Raw genomic sequence first — 18,225 nt, 5'->3', positions numbered from 1 at the left:
AGCTTTAGCTGGCATCTACTGGTTCTTAACATTTCCTCTCCATGCACCTCTCTTTCTGGTGGCAAGAATAAAATTAGGAGAAGTAAATGGCTTTGGAATAATTCCGTAGGTTCCACTATCTCTGTTTGCAGCCTTGGAACAAAAAAAACTCAAATTTTAAACCCCTGTTCTAAAGAAAGGTAAAACTGAATTAAAAAGTCTAGAGAAATAAATACCTGCAAAATCCCACACATTTAGAACCAACTCTTTCTTCCGTTTGCCTCTTATTTGGATAGACCAGTCTTTCACATCGATGCCAACTGTGGCATTTTGCATTCCAAGTTCTGATTTCTTGGTTTTCATTAACTGCTGCAATAAAGTGGTTTTACCACTCCCAGTGTTCCCCACAATCATAAGTTTCATTCGGTTATAGGGCACAGCCTTTTTTAACCGCTGTTGAAGAAACCTGGTATTTGAAAGACAAAAATAAAATAATAAACTGCTTAACAGTGCATCTGAGATTTAGATGAGTTCTCATGCACTGAATATTTTAAATTTTAGACTGTTCTAGAATATACAGTATGCAAAAGAGTGTATAGCTCGTGTAACTAATGAAGTGCATGCTTTAAATGCAGTGTGAATGCATATGTTTTATTGGTGATGGTAGTGTAGTTGATAATGACTGGCAGCATTATCAAACATAATGACATGTTACACTACCACCATAAATAATCCAAATCCCAAAATATATTTGCAATACTAATTAGAACACAGTACAAATATCTGAATTTCTTTAAATAGTACAAATAAAACTTTAAATTTTTTTACATATAAAATTTTACAGAGTCCATGACAAAGAACCAAGATATAGTACATATGTATACTGTTAAAAGTCCTACTGATTACATTATATATGTGTGCATATCCATTCATGTATGGTAATAAGATGTACAGATATATTTTTTTCTATATATCATATGCACACATACATATGACATATATAATGAGATCACATTGGTTACACTATAAATAAATACATATAAGCTATTACACTCTCACCAGATGTTAACGTATTGCTATTCCTAATCAATCTTGATGTTAAAATAATTAAAACTATCTAGAATTGCTATAAAAAAAGGTGGCTAAAAAAAAACCTTAAAATAACAGTAGATTTAAAATGTTCTCAAATTTATAATAGATATAGAATGATATATTCTAAACTATGCTAAAATGTTGGAATTTTTAAATTACAAGAGTAAACTACAAGTGAATTTTTGAGACTACGGACTGACCCATTCTCATAACTAATAGGAATCTAACCAACATTTCTGACAATATGACTAAAAAGCTACATTACTTGTCTTGATTCCTTTGATGCTTTAAGAAACAAGATCTGACTTATCAGATATTGTGCCCACTGTCATTGAAATAACTCATTTTCTCACCCAAAAAAAGCGTTGCCATTGAGTCAATTCCGACATAGGGTCTCATACAATTTCTCTTTTCACCACCAATAGACAAGAAAATCAATGGCTCAAATGTATATTTAAGAACTGAATTCACCAAAAAAAAAAAAAAAAAAAAATTGTTCCTAAAAAAGCAAATGATGTCTACAATTTCTAACCTCTTCCCAGTCTTCTGTTTGTTCTAAATTTTTTTACACATTTAAAAATACATAGCTATGTAGTAGCTTGATAATATAGCACAAAACACTCAAAATTAGTTCTTCTAAATTTTGAATAGTAATTAAACCAATTTTTACATAAAAATCTTCTCTAGTTTCAGGAACAAAAATCCACAGGAAATAATTACATAGGATCAAAGATAGCCATACTTAGCATAATGGTGACAAACTCTTTCCTTTCAAATTAAGACAAGCTCAGGAAATTAGAAAACCAAGTCCTTATAAAAAAGAGACAAAAAAGGCAAATTTAAACATGCAGTTGAGAATTAGGTAAGTGTAGTCCGTTTGTAACTCAACTACTATTTATTATGTACCAGGCTGTGCTAGGTGCCAAGAATTGAATAGTGAGCAAACATAGCCATGGTCCCTGCTTTGGTGGATATTATAGTTGAGTATATATTGGTAAGTGATAATCAGCTGAAGCCTCCAAGATAAATACAGATAGGAATAACTTAATGGAAAAGAGAATAGATGATTTTAAGAGTAGATAACAATAAGACTAACCTACTTGAAATAGAACAAAGGATGGAATAAAGCCTAATATCAAAGATAGTTGAAGTCACTCAAGTGTAAAGACCAGAAACAGTGATATCTGGGGAGTCTGATGGTTTCAAAAATGTTCAAGGTGTAGGTTACTAATAGGCAAAATCAAAGTTAGTAATTTGATATCACTGAAGTAACTCTAATGCCCTAAAATATAATAAGCATATGTTAAATATTTGTTACATGAAATGTGAGAAGTTATACTCTGCTATATTTCTTAAGATTGTTTTATTAATAACAATAGGCCAAAGAGTAAGAATACTTATTTCCTTTCAACATTTATTTCTATTGAAAAGCATGATTCAGAAGAGAATCCATTCTCTCCACACTAGCTTGGGTAAGAAGAAACAGAAAGCCTCTGCAGTGCACCATATAAACCCATTCATTTAATGTAAATATTGACACATAGGATGTTAATGGTACATAATACTATACATTTTGTCTAAATTGTAACTATATATCCATAAAAGTTAGACCAAGAAAATCTGACACAAATGTAATAAAAACAAATGGAAATAAAATTATCTAACCTTATGATGTCTTTGGCTTTACATCCTATATGTTTAAAATCAAAATTAAGATGCAGTTCATCCAAAGGAAGATCCCATATTTTGCTTAATTTCCCCATCTCATTGGGAAAGGATGTCAGTTCCAAGTTGTAACTAACATCGAGTGATGTCAGATTTTCAAGACAGCCAATCTCAGGAGGAATCTTAATGAAATAAAAAAGGGCGAAACCTGTTGGTGGGAAGGAAGAACTGTGTGCTGCCGAGAAACAAGATGCTGATAGGAAACAAGAAAAGGCTCCTAGATTCCATCAGCAACTTTCAACAGAGTTCTAAAACTTTCCAAAGTCTTTTCCAAGTTTTTAATTATAGAAGTTTAAAAACAAAAAAGATAGATATAAAGGACTTACCCAACATAATTTATGTCACTTATAATTTTGAGAAGCCCAATCTCCCTTGGTAACACGTTTCATCTCACAACATTAAAGGTAAAAAAGTTCCTATAGTTACAGAAATCCTTTCATCCGTGGCTTCATTCTGCTCCCTCACACTGTGTTCTTAAGTAAAACTATAGAGGTTTAGTCAGTGCAAACTTAAATACAACTTAAAAAAAAAAAAACCAGCACCAAAATACAACCTAATGTTCTTAAAATACAATTCAATGACTACATTTTTGGTGGCATCCTAATTTTAGATTTTTTTTTCTATGTTCCAAATTTTTAGCCAATATATATTACTTTATAAAATATAAAACATTAATTTGCTGGCAAAAACAAAAAAAAAAATCAAGTACCAATGAATATTTCACAGTTATTCCTAACTTCACAGTTTTAGGCACTTAATTCCTCTTGATTTTTATAGGCAATAGGCTTGAACTTGACCAAAAAAATTTTTGTGAGAGGAATGGATAATCAATTTCAGATTTATAACAAAAGCAAAGGAGGGAAGCAAGGGCGGCTGACCTACATTGCTTGCTCTATGTTGCTTATAGCTCTCAAAGACTTTGGGTGGGGGATAGCATGGTGGAGGTGTGAAGAAATTTAAGAAGGTAGGAAAGAATGTCAGCTGAAAAACACAGGATATATAGAGCCTAGAGACAACTAGAGAAATGTAGAGAGCATCTGAGAGTCTGTTAACAGATCAGACATTTAGTGATAGACTGACACACTTAAAGCATTATACACATTCATAATTAAATATGTGTACTTCTAGAATTCCTCAAAAACCGAACACAAAAACATGGTTTTTAAAGGAAATTAAGCTATTTTACTATACCCACTCACCTCAGGATAGGATTAGAGCTTATTCAAAAAGGAAGAAATATCGATTAAATTTTAAAATGCTAATTTGTGATAATACAAATTAGGAAAGCATATCTTAAAGTTGACAATACTTTTAAACAAATAAAGATGACCTCTTACCTCTTTCAGTTGATTACGAGAGAGATGTAGCTTCTCTACCCTAGACCATGCATGTGCTTTCTCGCTTAAGTCCAAGATGCTGATCTGATTAGAGTTAAACAAGAGTTCCCTTAAGTTCAAAGATTTCCAGTGTGCAGGGCCTGGTAGATACTGAATATTGTTGCTGCTCATATCTAAGGACCGTAAGCTAAAATGATACAATGTCAACATAAAAACCAAATCAGTGTTTTTAAAATACATGAATTAACATCACAGGTAATTTTCACCAGAGACTCAGACATAACTTTAAAGCTAGAATTATTTACACATAAGTATGCATGTGTGTTTCTGTGTAAATATACATTTATATGGAAAAGAGCTAGAAAAAAGGCAAGTTTCACTAGGAATGATATTAACATAAATGAAGCCCAATTAAAAATAAAATTGAGGTCCAATTTCCCTATTTCAGATACTTACAAATATCAATCTCCAAATGACAGAAAAACCTGCTTTACAAATGTTTGTGGTAAATGAGAAATTGTTCTTGTTGTGTACCATCGAGGGGATTGAGACTCATAGAGACTCTATAGGACAGAGTAGCACTGCCCCATAGGGTTTCCTAGGCTGTAATCTTTATGGGAGAAGATCGCCAAGTCATCTCTCCTGCAGAGTTGCTGGTGGATTCCAACTATCAACCTTTAGGTTAATAGCTGAGCGCTTTAAACGTTGTGCAACCAGGGCTCACATCAGAAATAATTAACAAATGCAAAAATGTTCATTAAAAGTTCTGCAAGTCTATACAATATTTACAAGGCGTAGCCCTATTTCTCTTTTTAATTTCTGGTCATTACTAGGGGATTCTTCAGAGATTGCATCCTAGAGTTAATTAATATTGGGCATGGGCATTTCTTTTGTCTCACTATTAATAAATATTGTAACAGAGCATGGTGCCTTGCATACAGTAGGCCCTCAATGCAAGTTGATTGCTTCCATACAAGAATAGCTACCCAAAGTTTACAGAAAAATATGAGTCACATGTAAGTGCATGTGTGAAGGAAGAATAAAGGCAGTCAGTGACTTTGATACCTTTGACTATGGACAAGTCGACTGAACTTTTATGACTATATACTGATCCCATTTAATCCACCATATTTGAAGCATGATAAATTCATGAATTCTAAGCTCACTTAGAGATACTGCCTGCTAGACAAAGGTTCAGGTCTGCACAGCAACATTCATGCTTTTATTTTAAAATGTTGCTAGATTTTGCCCCAGTTATCTTTAAAATGTGTAGAACACAAGAAGATGAAGGTGACCTTATTATAGATAAGACATTACGTCTGTTATGGATTGAATTGTGTCCCCCCAAAAACATATGTTCAAGTCCTAACCTCCATACCTATGAATGTGACCTTGATTGGAAATAGGGTCTTTCCAGATGTAATTAGTTAAGGTGAGTTCATTGGGGTGGGCCCTAATCTCTTTAAGGTTGGTATCCATATAAGAAGAGCCACAGAGGGAAGATGGGCATGTGAGGAAGGAGGCAGAGATTAGAGACATACTGCTATGAAGTAATGCCTAGGGCTATGAGAAGCTGGGAGAGACAAGAAAGGATCTTCCCCCAGAGACTTAGGAGAGATCATGGCCCTGCCAATACCTGAATTCAGACTCTAGCCTCCAAACTGTAAGACAATAAATTTCTGTTGTTTTAGGCCACATAGTTTTCGTAATTTGTTAAGGCAACCCTGGTAAACTAATACAATGTCTAACAAACAATGTAGTTGAGACAAAGTTCATAATCAGTAGGTCTTCCAAAAGTAATGACTCTTTAGCCTTAGTCAGGAATTATGCTGGCTGGCCAACTGTGTGGTCATTTGTGAAATAAAAGAACAAAATTAAAGAAAGAATATATAGAAAATGCTGGAAAGGTATATCTGAAGATGCTGTTTAAAGGTAAACGGTGATTAGGGATTAGATAATATTTGTAGTTCTCTGGACCTTCTTTTTGGCATGTATGTTCTATTCAACTGTCATAATTACTTAACCTTCAAACACAGTTTTGGGAATATATGGGATCACCTGTATTTTATAGGTGCCTGTACGTGAGAAACCACCAGTGTTTAATAACTATGACTTTGGGCAAGTTATTTCATCTCTCTATGAAGTACTGTCCTCATTATAAAGTGAAGATAACAGTAGCTATATTATAGGAGTACTGGCAGCATTAAACAGATAATCCACTGCAAAACAGAACTGTGTCTGACACATTCTAAGGCTAGATTTACATTAACTATTATTCATCTATTTCACATATTCTATGGCTAGGTTACAATTAACTATTATTTACATACATATTTACATATTTGCACATATATATTTATGAATTAGTTTTATAATATATGATACAATTAGAACAGAATTTAAGATGACAATACACAAAATCTTACTAATGTCTGAATGAAAGGGAGTGTTCATTTTCAATGAAATTAACAAAAAATACACAAAAACCTGAAACTACAAAATTGTTCTATCTTCACCAAAAATCTCACTCAAACATAATTTAAGTATATAATTTCAAAGTTAATAGTGTACTGGCAACATATCAACCTCTGAGAACAACTGAATTTAAAAGTCAAAGTGACAGCCAGTCAATCTTATTTGATTGTAATAATGCAATGATTAATTAAAAAATCCTAGTTTCTGCACCATGATACACTAAATTAATCCACAAGTGTAAAAACAAAAACAAACAAACAAAAAAAAACTGGCCTGGATCTTCTGTTTATTGAAAAGCAAACATTCATATATTTAAAAACATTAAACTGAGATTATATAGAAATCCATTGGATTTATATGCCTAAGTCAAAACCATGTTTCTGTTCTGGCTGATATGTTTTTAAAATCAAAACAGTCAACTTACTGTGGTAGATTCAAAATTGCTTCTGGAATACATGTAAATTTGTTTTGAGATAATTTTAGGCTTGTTATGGAAGAAGGTAAGAAAGGCATTGCAGCTGAAAGAAAATAAAGAGTATGAACATTTTAATCATTTTAACTAGGTTTACATTAGACTCAACAATAAAAACAGCTATCAATAACGTGTAACTTTAATTTCCACTCTCATACTGACAATTTAAAAGGCTATTTTTTTTAATTAGGTAATATTCTTAATACCACAACAATAAAAGACTACACCATTGTTATCAGAATTGTTTAATCTGAAATCTAACAACTGTCTAAATATAAATTTATCCTTATAATATGTGTACAAAGCAGAAATTAGAATATTCATATAAGAATAATCAAATTATGTATGATGTCATTATGTGACACACTATAGATTAGTTCAAGTTACTTTTAAGAAATTATAACAAAATTCTTTCAAATATTTCATTAACCTGTAGCACCTGTGAATACGACTTTTTTTGGAAATAGAGTCACTGTAGATATAGTTAGTTAAGATGGGGTCATTGCCCTATAGGCAATACAGTATAAGGATAAAAGTTCTTCAGGGTATATTTCCTAACAATATTCTATTGAATAATAATGAGTATTCTTTGATCATATGATCATAAGAGTTTGGGAAACATTAGGTAAAATAAAGTGAAATATCTCAAGAGTTTTCAATATGCTGATATATTTTACAAATTCTCAAGAGGGAAATAAAATATGTGGTACCACCTAGGAATAAAATTTCATGGAACACAAGTCAAGATACAGTGATAAATCATACAGCCTATTTTCTCATTTATAAAACAGTGGAGCTAGACCAGAATATCTCTGAGATTCTTTCAAGGTCTAACAATATCTGTTTCTATGAAAATGGCTTGAGAAATAATTTCTTAGCACTTTCAAGGTTAGAAATATGCATTATGCTTTATCTAGAAAAGCTTCAAGAGTCAGAATGTTCCAGGACACCTCCAGTAGCTTCTGCCAAAGAAGCAGGAAGAGATATACTAAACTTCAACTATTTCCAAAAAGCATTTGTAGCCAAATAAACTGAATAGTTCTTAAGAAACTTAAGGACTAAAAAGAGTCTTGAGGTTCAGATGCAATACAAAACACTCATAAAAGATTATTTTTGATGGTTAGCGGTCCCACTCAGATGTTACCTCCATGGGACATCATTTCAAATGTGAGGCTACTTCTGAAACCATTAAGTGTAGTAGGTTCATAAAGATTTTTGAACCTAGGTTCTACACAAACTTAAACAACTAGTTAATTGCACGAATATGTCATACACACACACGCACAAATCTCAGTGCTTCAATTTCCTCAATTAGTCAAGCCAGTCATAATATCTGTCCTACCCTACAAGACTGCTGTGAGTATGGGATGAGATCACGGGCCTTTCAGATGCTCTTCTTTCCAGATCCAACATAAATGCTGTGGGCACTGAGATGCTTCCCTGACTCCACAGTGTGGATAGAACCCCCTGTCTTACCCTCATAGTATCCTGAACCTTTTCCTCATAGCACCTAGCACAATACATATTTACATTTATTTGTGTCATCATTTGTTTACTGTCTGGCTTATGACCTTAACTAGGTTTCTTAAGTACAAGGACTGTAAGGGAACCACTCTATCCTCAACGCCAGGCTTAAGGTAAGTATATGCTCAATATTCAGGAGGAGGAGAGGCAGGGAAGGAGAGACAGAGAAGGAGGGAAATACTATATATATTAACAGGCTTTTTATCTTTATTTGTTTCTGAAAGTTATGGAAAATTAAAATGTTTTAAAATAAATAGTGAAATTTTATTCTGCTACTAAACAGCATTAAAACTTGTTTTACCTAGCCAGGTGTAGAATATAGAATAGGATAACATGGGTGGCAAAATGCATGTGGTCTCTGGTGCCATTAAAAAAAGTAAAATATGGGGAGTTTCTGTTTAATTGCTATAAAAGTAATTGCCCCTTAAAATTAGAATTTTCAGAATTAGAAATGTTAACATTTTCAGATGAGCCACAAATGTATATAATTCCCTAGTATTACCTCACATACTAAAACATAGCATATTCTCTGAATTTTTTTTTTTAAGTGATGATCATGGTATGTGTTATTGTAATATGTTGGCACAGAACAGGTGCTCAATAAATACACATTAATTTTATAATCCAAAAACTATAAAATGATGAATTTGATTTGTTAAAAAAAAAACCCCAAGAATAATGATAATAAAAATTACACTAGTAATCAAAATAACTTCTGAAGAAACTTCAGTATGAAACTCAGTGTCCTAGCTCAGCATAGGCAGCTATGTCCATTTTCAGTTTAACAGTTTAGTCTAATAGGAAACACGATACAATGACTATTTGTAGGACAAGGAATTGCTGTTTTAACCTACAACAATAACAATCTGCTAACTCTTTATTTCAAGCGCCAGCACATTTAAACTGAATGAAACACCACCTTTAAAACCCCACGTAAAATATGCATGTATGATTCATCCTATAATACTTAGAAGGCCTGGTAAGATGGAGACTCACACAGAACACTTACCAAGAAAATTTATTCTGGCATTGAAACTCTCCACTTTAGGACAAGCCTCGAGGAAATTCTCTGACAGGGATGAAATGTGGTTTTTACTAAGGTTTAAGACCTTCAGTTCCTTCAGGCTCAAGGGGGAACATATTCCTGATATTCTATTTCTAGTCATAAGAGACAAAACGAGGATTAAATTATATACTGGTATGCTTCGAAGAAACACTTTATCTAACCATTGCATCAAAGCAGATTTATTAATTTTGAAATTAGTTATGAAAATGTAAGTCAAGTGGTAGAAGCTGTAATATTAACTGCCTCAGTCTTTTATCATATTACTGTTTAAACTCCTTACTACAGAAATAACGTCAGCACATTTTTTCAACCTTCTGAAACGTCAGTGTAAGAAGGCCCTTTCTTCTTTAATGAATCCCTTTCTTACCCTTCTAAAATGAATTGCTCCAGCTTCTCTACCACAACAGCGAGGTTCTCAGGAACAGAAGACAGCTGATTATATGACAGGTTAAACTGTCTCAGGGTTGGACACCTCACCGCAGGATCCAAAATTATGGAGGGGCCAATGTCATTTCGAGAAACATCAAGGTTGGCAATGCAATTCATTTTCAACAAATAAGAAGGAAAGGCTGTAAATTTATTACTATGCAAGTCCAAATGTGTTAGACACTTCAGAGTCTGAAAAGATAATATTTTAAAATTTTAAAATGAATTATCTGAGAAACTTAAGCTTAGTTAATATCTCTGCCTTCTACACCATAAATAACTAGAATCTTCAACAATTCTTTTTTTATCATAAACAGAATCCACAACAGAACTTCAGTCTACTGACTACCTCAACTGTCGCTGCTATAAGATGGGTAAAACTAGGCAAAATATAAAGGTAGACTGTCAAAAGTGGATTTACAAAACTAAGGTTAGGGTTTAACTCAGTTGTTTCTGTAAATCATTCCCACAAAGAGTATAATATGGAAGCAGAATAAGCCTTAATAAACATTTGAATTGGTGATTTAATGAATGTGTAAAACAACATAATCCTGAGAATACATTTTTTAAAAATATTAGGTTTTAAAAACTTATACATTTTAATATAAATAAGATTTAACCATAAAAGCAGTCATTATATTAATAAATGTTTCATTTTAGAACCTCCTCCTTTTAAACCTTCTTAATGAAACTTTTTGTTTCAAACTTCTATTTTTAAGCTGTTCCTATCCTTACAATGATAATGGCAAATCTTCCATTTACATGTTATCTCAAGTTTTTAAAGTCTTTGGTGTTGATTACTGTCAAAGGACTAAAATACCAAAAACAATCAGAGCTCTCTGCTCCTCTTTATGTGTCAACATATTTATTCTCTCAAAGAATTCTAAAACTTTGATGTGGCGTAGAGGTCTTATGGATGGCTCTTCCTCCAAGAAGTTGTTTCCTTACATTTTTAAAATTCCTGCTTTGATTTTAGATTCTACCAGCTACTCAGGAGAACAGATTTTAAAATTATTTATTCCCAAAGATTAATTTGGAAATATTTTTGAAAAAAGAGGCACAGTTATGACCCTTCAGGCAGTACAGAGAAGTTCCACCTAGTGGTGACATTCTGAAATTTCCTTAAGAAAAAAATTCAAAGGAAGTAGCTGGTCCACTAGTAGAATGCCCTAGTACATCTCCTACTCATGCTCTCTTCAAATTTTCTTTATATAGACCTCGCTGAATCTCTGTTTTCTTTACTTATCCGTCTCACAAACATTTATTGAAGGCTTACTAATACAGATTAGTGTATGCCTGACACTAGAGGCAGTAGGAATTAATGTATGCCTGACTATTTTTTATTGACACTTGGTAGGCCTTCAATAATTGTTTGTGAAATGAATAAGTCAGCTGCTAATTAAAACGTCAGCAGTTCGAATCCACCAACCAATCGCTGGAAACCTATGGGGCAGTTCTTTCACTCTGTTCTATAGGGTCACAATGAATTGGAATTGACTCAATGGCAATGGGTTTGAGTTTGGGTTTTTATAGGTTCACTATGATTCTGCATCAACTCGACAGTAAGAAGTTTTTTTTTTCTCTTAAACAATATATCAAGCCTAAGGAGGCACTAGGGATAGACATGACCAAGCCTGAAACAGTTCCTGTTCTTAAGAAATTCATGGTTTAGTGAGGGCTTGTTGTTGTTAGGTTGTTAGGTGTCATGGAGTTGGTTCCAACTCATAGCGATGTTATGTACAACAGAACAAAACACTGCCCGGTCCTGGGCCATCCTCACAGTCATTGCTATGTTTGAGCCCACTGCTGGCAGCCACTCTGTCAATCCATCTCTTTGAGGGTCTTGCTCTTTTTCAGTGACCCTCTACTTTACCAAGCTGATAATATGTCCAAAGTATGTGAGACAAAGTCTCACCATCCTTGCTTCTCAAAACATTCTGTCAATATTTCTTCCAAGATGGGTTGTTTTGTTTTGTTTTGTTTTAGTGAGGGCATATACAGTAAATCAAAATTTATAAGTGAATGAGTTTTAGGGGGAAAGCACTGAGTTCTATGGAAATGTAAACAGAAGTGGGTTCTATGGAAATGTAAACAGAAGTGGGTACCCAACCTCATCTGTAAGGATGAAGGGGAGAAGAATGTAAACAGAATGTGAGAAAATGACATTTAAAGCGAGACCTGGGTGGCATGGAGGATTTAGCCAGGCAATAAGGTAGAAGAGGGAAAAAGGACACATTTTAGACAGGGGGAGAGGAGATATAGGCTCCTCTTTCTTTTTTGTTTTTCTCTCCAGATATATAAATTTTTTGTGAAAGAGACCATTAAATATACTTATAATTCACAAAATATTGGTTTTAAAAAATCTCAAAGTTATAGTAAGCTTTATAGGTTAGAAAAAAGGAAAATGTATTTACAACAAAACTAAGTTAAAAAAATAGTCATAATCCTTTCTCAAACTTTGAAGTTCAGTTCAAAAATTCAGTTTAAGAATTTAAGCATTTGTATTGAGATAATTATAATTTAAATTCTATTTATCATTGTATCTTATTTGGCTATAAATACCATTCTGACCCATAATATATAAAAATGATTTTTAAAAAAAAAGTCAATATTCAGAGGACTACTCTATCAGCCCTGGTGGCGCAGTGGTTAAGCATTCAGCTGCTAATGAAAAGGTCAGCAATTCAAATCCACGAGATGCTCCTAGGAAACCCTATGGGGAAGTTTTACTCCATCGTATTGTGTCACAATGAGTCAGAATCGACTCGACACCAATGGGTTTGTATTTTTTTTTGTACCCTATCAGCTGACTATTATATACTTTGTTTAACCAAATAGGAACACTGAGCAAAAAATCAAATCTTAAGTTTCATATAATTTTAGAGTTTAAAAATGCCTTAGGGATCATTTAGTTGAGTCTCTGTATTTTGCAGATGAGTAAAGGAAAGCTTAGAGCAGTCAAAGTGAGATGTTCTTATTGCCACACAATTGGTAGCTGAGCCAGAACCAGTACTATCAAACCATGTCTAATTTTAGTTTACCTAAGAATTTAAACACCTAGTAAAAACTTAGTTTTCTGACTAGAATTAAATAATTAAAGGCATAATCAACATAAAAACTTGATATACTTTAATATGCATCCTGTATCATCAGGACAGAACCTAGAAATCATTTTTAATTAACTCCCCATTGATTAATTGCCATTGAGTTGACTCTGACTCATAGGGATCCCATGTGTACAGAACAGAACTGCTCCATAGGATTTTCAAGGCTGTGACCTTTCAGAAGAAGATCGCCAGGCCTATCTTCTGAAGTGCCTTTGGGTAGGTTTGAACCACCAAACTTTCAGCTAGTAGTCAAGTGCTTAGCTGTTTGCATCACCCAGGGCTCCTGTCCATTTCCATTGTTTGCCCTCAAAAAGCTTTCTGAACAGCATACAGACTAAGATATCTGTGTGAAAACTGGAAGAATGACTTCCCATTAACACAAAAACAAAACCTTCTTTTTCAGTATCTAATCATGATAAATTAGATATAAATGGAAAAGCCCTTCAAATATCCTGAGAGGTATAAGGATAAATGAAATTACTTCACATAGCTGTTGTGGAAAGCTCGAGAGTGCATTTTGGTGAAGCTCCAGCTTTTCAAGATGCTCCAAATGACCACTTATGTGGCATCTCTGGCTCAGGGCATCAATATCTCTTAGTTCATTTGCTGAAAGGTCTAACGATGTAATATATTCTCTCTCAGAAGCCAGGGAACAAACACTCTCTGAATTCCTCACATGGGATTGAAGTTTTGTGGACTCTTTTGTCAAAAACAAGAAACAACAGAAATATAAGTAAATAGCTTAAATTCACTTGGCAAATGTTTACTAAGCATCTACTAGTGTCAAGCTGTCCTCTCGGCACTGGAAATTAAGCGGAAAACCAAACTATGCAGCCTATATTCTAGCAGCAAATATATAGTATATAACTATTTAATATTAATTTTAATATATCAAGAAGCATAAATATAATAAAAAATAGACTTGAAGAAGGGGATACAGAGTAGAATTCTTCCCCCAAGTATCTATTTACTTATGATTATTTCCAAATACATACTGAGTGAATCATCTGAAGACAGTATTTTTCTTCTTCGCTTCAGTAAATCTTCTTGATCGAAAACAGGTCCCTATTAAATAAAGATATTTAAATAAAGTCATTGTAATTTTTTGGAGTAGAAGAGAATATTCTATATGGACACATCCATGAAGTTTTAACAGGAAAATGTTATTTATAATTTATGGTAAAAATAAGCAAAAACGGCAAAGAACCCAATCATGAAACTAAAATAAAACAATCCATTTTAGTGTGAAAATGACCTTAGGAAGAAAGCATCTACTCTTTCTCCTTTACTTTAACTATAAGAATACTGTAAAGCAGAGAGGTTGAATCAAAAAATATATACATATAACTTCTCTTAACAACCAAATTACTTTTTCTTACTAAGTTAAGCCATTTATGTAAATTAGAACTGGCATATATGAAGACTGAGACCCATCTAGAATCAACATAAAAGAAACCTCATATTGTTTGACGTCAAATTCTGGTCAAAATTAGAACATAGGTTAGCATAGATCTTACCAAGAGAATCTGAAAATACAATGACTCCCAACTTTCACCACTAGAATTAGCGCACCCCTCATGTAAATATGCCAGGGTCCTTCCATAATTGCTAAACGCACATGAGGTTGAAATAATAATGGTTTTCTAAAAATTAAATGATTTTCAATACACAAAATAAATGCATGTCTTGATAAACAATGATATTATGTTATTCTATCTTGCTCGGTGTCCTTCAGGCTCCTATCTGGTTTTCTCAGAAATCACAATGTAATTTCTAGCTAGAGAGTTATTGGGGCCTAGCTACACCATTAGCCATAACTTAGCCTAGGTTCCACAGATGCAGAGTTCTGAAAAGAAGGAAGTGTAAAACCACATTTAGGTGTATGCAGTACATATATACCTCAAACAAATTCAAATTCATACTCTACATGCTCAAAAGTTTACAAGTGTGAATTTAACATAATTTAGGTCTAATTTGCTTTCTAATTATGTACATAAAACTTTCATACATCAGGGAATTTCTGCACCAATAGTTCCTAGCTTTGTCATATAATTTTAGTTATCAAGAGATTGCCAGCAAAACACATACACACACACACACACACACCACACTTTAACTTACCAGTGAATTGGAATGCCTCTGCAAATTTGGTGAACAACGTTGCAAGGCAGGTTCCCGGTAAAATTCTCCCACGTTAATTGAATTTGATTTCTTTTTCACAAGAAATGACCCTTCACTTCCTATTTTCAAATGATCAAATAACATAAAGAACAGTAAGAAAGCTGACTAGATCATAAGATGATGGTATCATAGTTCAATCATGGAAGATTAAACATATTTTCATTAGTGGAGATTGCAAAATAATTCCCTTTGTAACATCTTTATTTAAAATCAAAATTATAAAGTATGTTGGCTTGTTATTTTCAAAATTCAACTACATTTTTCTTCATCCATAAATATTTATGGAATGGCTGTCCTAGTCTAGACACTAAGTAAGTTCTGAATAAAAATAAGCAGAGGGAAAAAAAAAACAAGTATGCCTCGTACAAGCTCACAGTCCAGAGGGAAAGAGCCATATAAACCAACAGTTACACACGCCATAATAAATACATGCATACACAGGAAGTAAGGAACGTTTATATGCAAATCTGATTGATGTATTCTCTTCTGTTTCTTGGAATTCTTCCTAAAATTCTTTTATATCTTGTTTTAAATTTTGGAATCCCTTTATTCAACATGTAGTACATCTCAATTTGAACTCCATAATCATAGTTTAATGTATGGCCTGACATTAAAGTAAACACAGTTTAGTTGGCAATAATTGTTTTGAGAGAAAAGGGATGAGAACTAATTTTAAAAGTATGAATTTTCAAAAAATAAGAATTAATAAATCATATTATTAAGGCTGAATAATGTGAAGGCATTATTTTAAAATTATTTTTAAGATTGTAAATTTCACACTTTTAGGTTGGAAGGATTAAATAATTAAAGTGCCAAAAACAAATTATGAAATCTATATATCCAAAGATCAATTTTAAAATATTCAATATAAATTTAGAAATTGACACAATTTCTGCCTGACTATATCAGTGCTTAGAAGTACATGGATAGCCTTAAATGCTTATACAGAAAATAAGAAAGGTCTAAAATCATCAACCTAATCTTCCATATTAAGAATCTATAAAAGAAGCACCAATTAAAATAAAAATAAGTAAAAGAAAGGAATTAATGAAGATTAGAACAAAAATCAATGAAAAAGAAATTGGATAAACAATAGAGAAAATCAATTAAACAAAAATCTAGTTCTTTGAAAAGATCAATAAAATTGATAAACTATAACCTACACTGATAAAGAGGGAAAGATACAAATCACCAATGTCAAGAATAAAAATCACGCATAATTACAAATCCTAAAAACATTAACAAGATAATAAGAGAATCATTCCAAATAATTTTAGACCAATAAGTCTCGTAACTCATGAAAAATGGACACATTCTTTGAAAACCACCAGTATAGTATGGTTTTGGCGTGAGGATAAAGATACAGATCAATGTAACAGGATAAAGAATGTAGAAATATTAAACCTGAGTCAAAAAGAAAGAGAAAATTGAGAGAACCATCAATCCATTAAAACCAAAACCAAACCCATTGCTGTCAAGTGGATACCAACTCACAGTGACCCTATAGGACAGAGTAGAACTGCCTCCTGAGGTTTTCAAGGAGCGACTGGTGGATTCAAACTGCCAGCCTTTTGGTTAGCAGTTGTAGCTCTTAACCACTACGCCATCAGGGTTTCCATAAATCCATTAGTAAATTTATAATTTAAAATCTCCCCACCAAAAATTCCAAACAAAAAGGAATTACCATAGAATTCTATCAAACATTTAAGAAGAATTTAATACAAATCCTACACAGTCTTTCAGAAAATGCCTGAGTTGGGAACACTTTCCAAGTTATTTTAAGAGGTCAGCATTATTCTCATAACTAAATTAAAAAAAAAAAAAACTAGACAGTAAGTCAAATCTAATAATATATAAAAAGATACCTAGGGATGCTGGTTGGGTTTAACATTAGAAAAATCAATGTAACTCACTCTATTAACAGAATAAAGGGGAGAAAAATGGCAATTTCGACAGATGCAGAAAAGCATTTTCTAGCACTCATTACTGATAAAAAGGCTCACCAAAAAAGGGCTAGAAAGGAGCTTCCTCGGCCTGATAAAGGGTATATAGGAAAAAGACTACAGATAACACCATATTTAGTGGTGAAAGATTGAATATATAGAAATCAGAGAAAGAGGCTGTTATGGATTGAATTGTTGCCCCCCAAAATATTGTTATAAATCCAGCCTCTACGCCTGTGGTTATAATCCCATTTGGTAAAGAGTTGTCTTTGTTATGTTAATGAGAATTAGTATAAGATGTTTTCAGTCAATTTCTTACAAAATATTTAAAAAGCAGACTAGGACAAGCAAGCAGAGATAGGTAAAGAGAGATGCCAAGGCACATGAAGATCACCCAGGAGCAGAAACTCAAAGAGACAAGGACCAGAGACAGAAAGCCTTCCCCTAGAGCTGGCACCCCGAATTCAGATTTCTAGCCTCCAAATCTGAGAGAGGAAACCCTGGTGGTGGAGTGGTTAACAGTTACCACTGCTAACCAAAAGGTCGAAATCCACCAGGCGCTTCCCGGAAACCCCGTAGGGCAGTTCTACTTTCTCCTATAGGAATTGACTTGACAGCAACGGGTTTTTTTAAACTGAGAGAAAATAAATTTCTGCTTGTTAAAGCCACCCATTTGTGGTATTTCTGTTATAGCAGCACTAGGTAACTAAGAGAGATGCTCATTCTTATAACTTCTATTCAATATACAGGAGGTCCTGGCCAGTGCAGTATAACAAGAAAAAAGGCATAAAGATTAGAAAGGAAGAAATAAATGTATCCTTATTAGCACAGTGTGAACATAGAAAATTCTAAGAAATCTACAAAAAAGCTACCAGATCTCATAAGTGAGTTTAGCTAG

The 18,225-nt window shown here is 33.2% G+C and overlaps 1 protein-coding gene across 6 annotated transcripts in view; it reads right to left on the bottom strand.

The window, feature by feature from the left end:
• LRRK2 (leucine rich repeat kinase 2) overlaps positions 1–18,225 on the bottom strand; it is a 158,551-nt gene that overhangs the window by 75,517 nt on the left and 64,809 nt on the right. For all 6 annotated transcript variants that reach the window (XM_049882826.1, XM_049882827.1, XM_049882829.1 and 3 more), the window contains 9 exons: positions 15,325–15,443; positions 14,199–14,268; positions 13,685–13,902; positions 10,038–10,288; positions 9,614–9,762; positions 7,033–7,126; positions 4,134–4,320; positions 2,737–2,918; positions 216–445 (listed from right to left, as the gene is read on the bottom strand). In XM_049882826.1, coding sequence (XP_049738783.1) covers positions 216–445; positions 2,737–2,918; positions 4,134–4,320; positions 7,033–7,126; positions 9,614–9,762; positions 10,038–10,288; positions 13,685–13,902; positions 14,199–14,268; positions 15,325–15,443 — 1,500 coding nt within the window. The remainder of the gene's footprint in view (positions 1–215; positions 446–2,736; positions 2,919–4,133; positions 4,321–7,032; positions 7,127–9,613; positions 9,763–10,037; positions 10,289–13,684; positions 13,903–14,198; positions 14,269–15,324; positions 15,444–18,225) is intronic.

Source organism: Elephas maximus, chromosome 4 (assembly GCF_024166365.1).
Source record: "Elephas maximus indicus isolate mEleMax1 chromosome 4, mEleMax1 primary haplotype, whole genome shotgun sequence".
Classification (NCBI taxonomy): domain Eukaryota; kingdom Metazoa; phylum Chordata; class Mammalia; order Proboscidea; family Elephantidae; genus Elephas; species Elephas maximus.
This window is presented reverse-complemented; position numbering and strand designations above follow the sequence as displayed.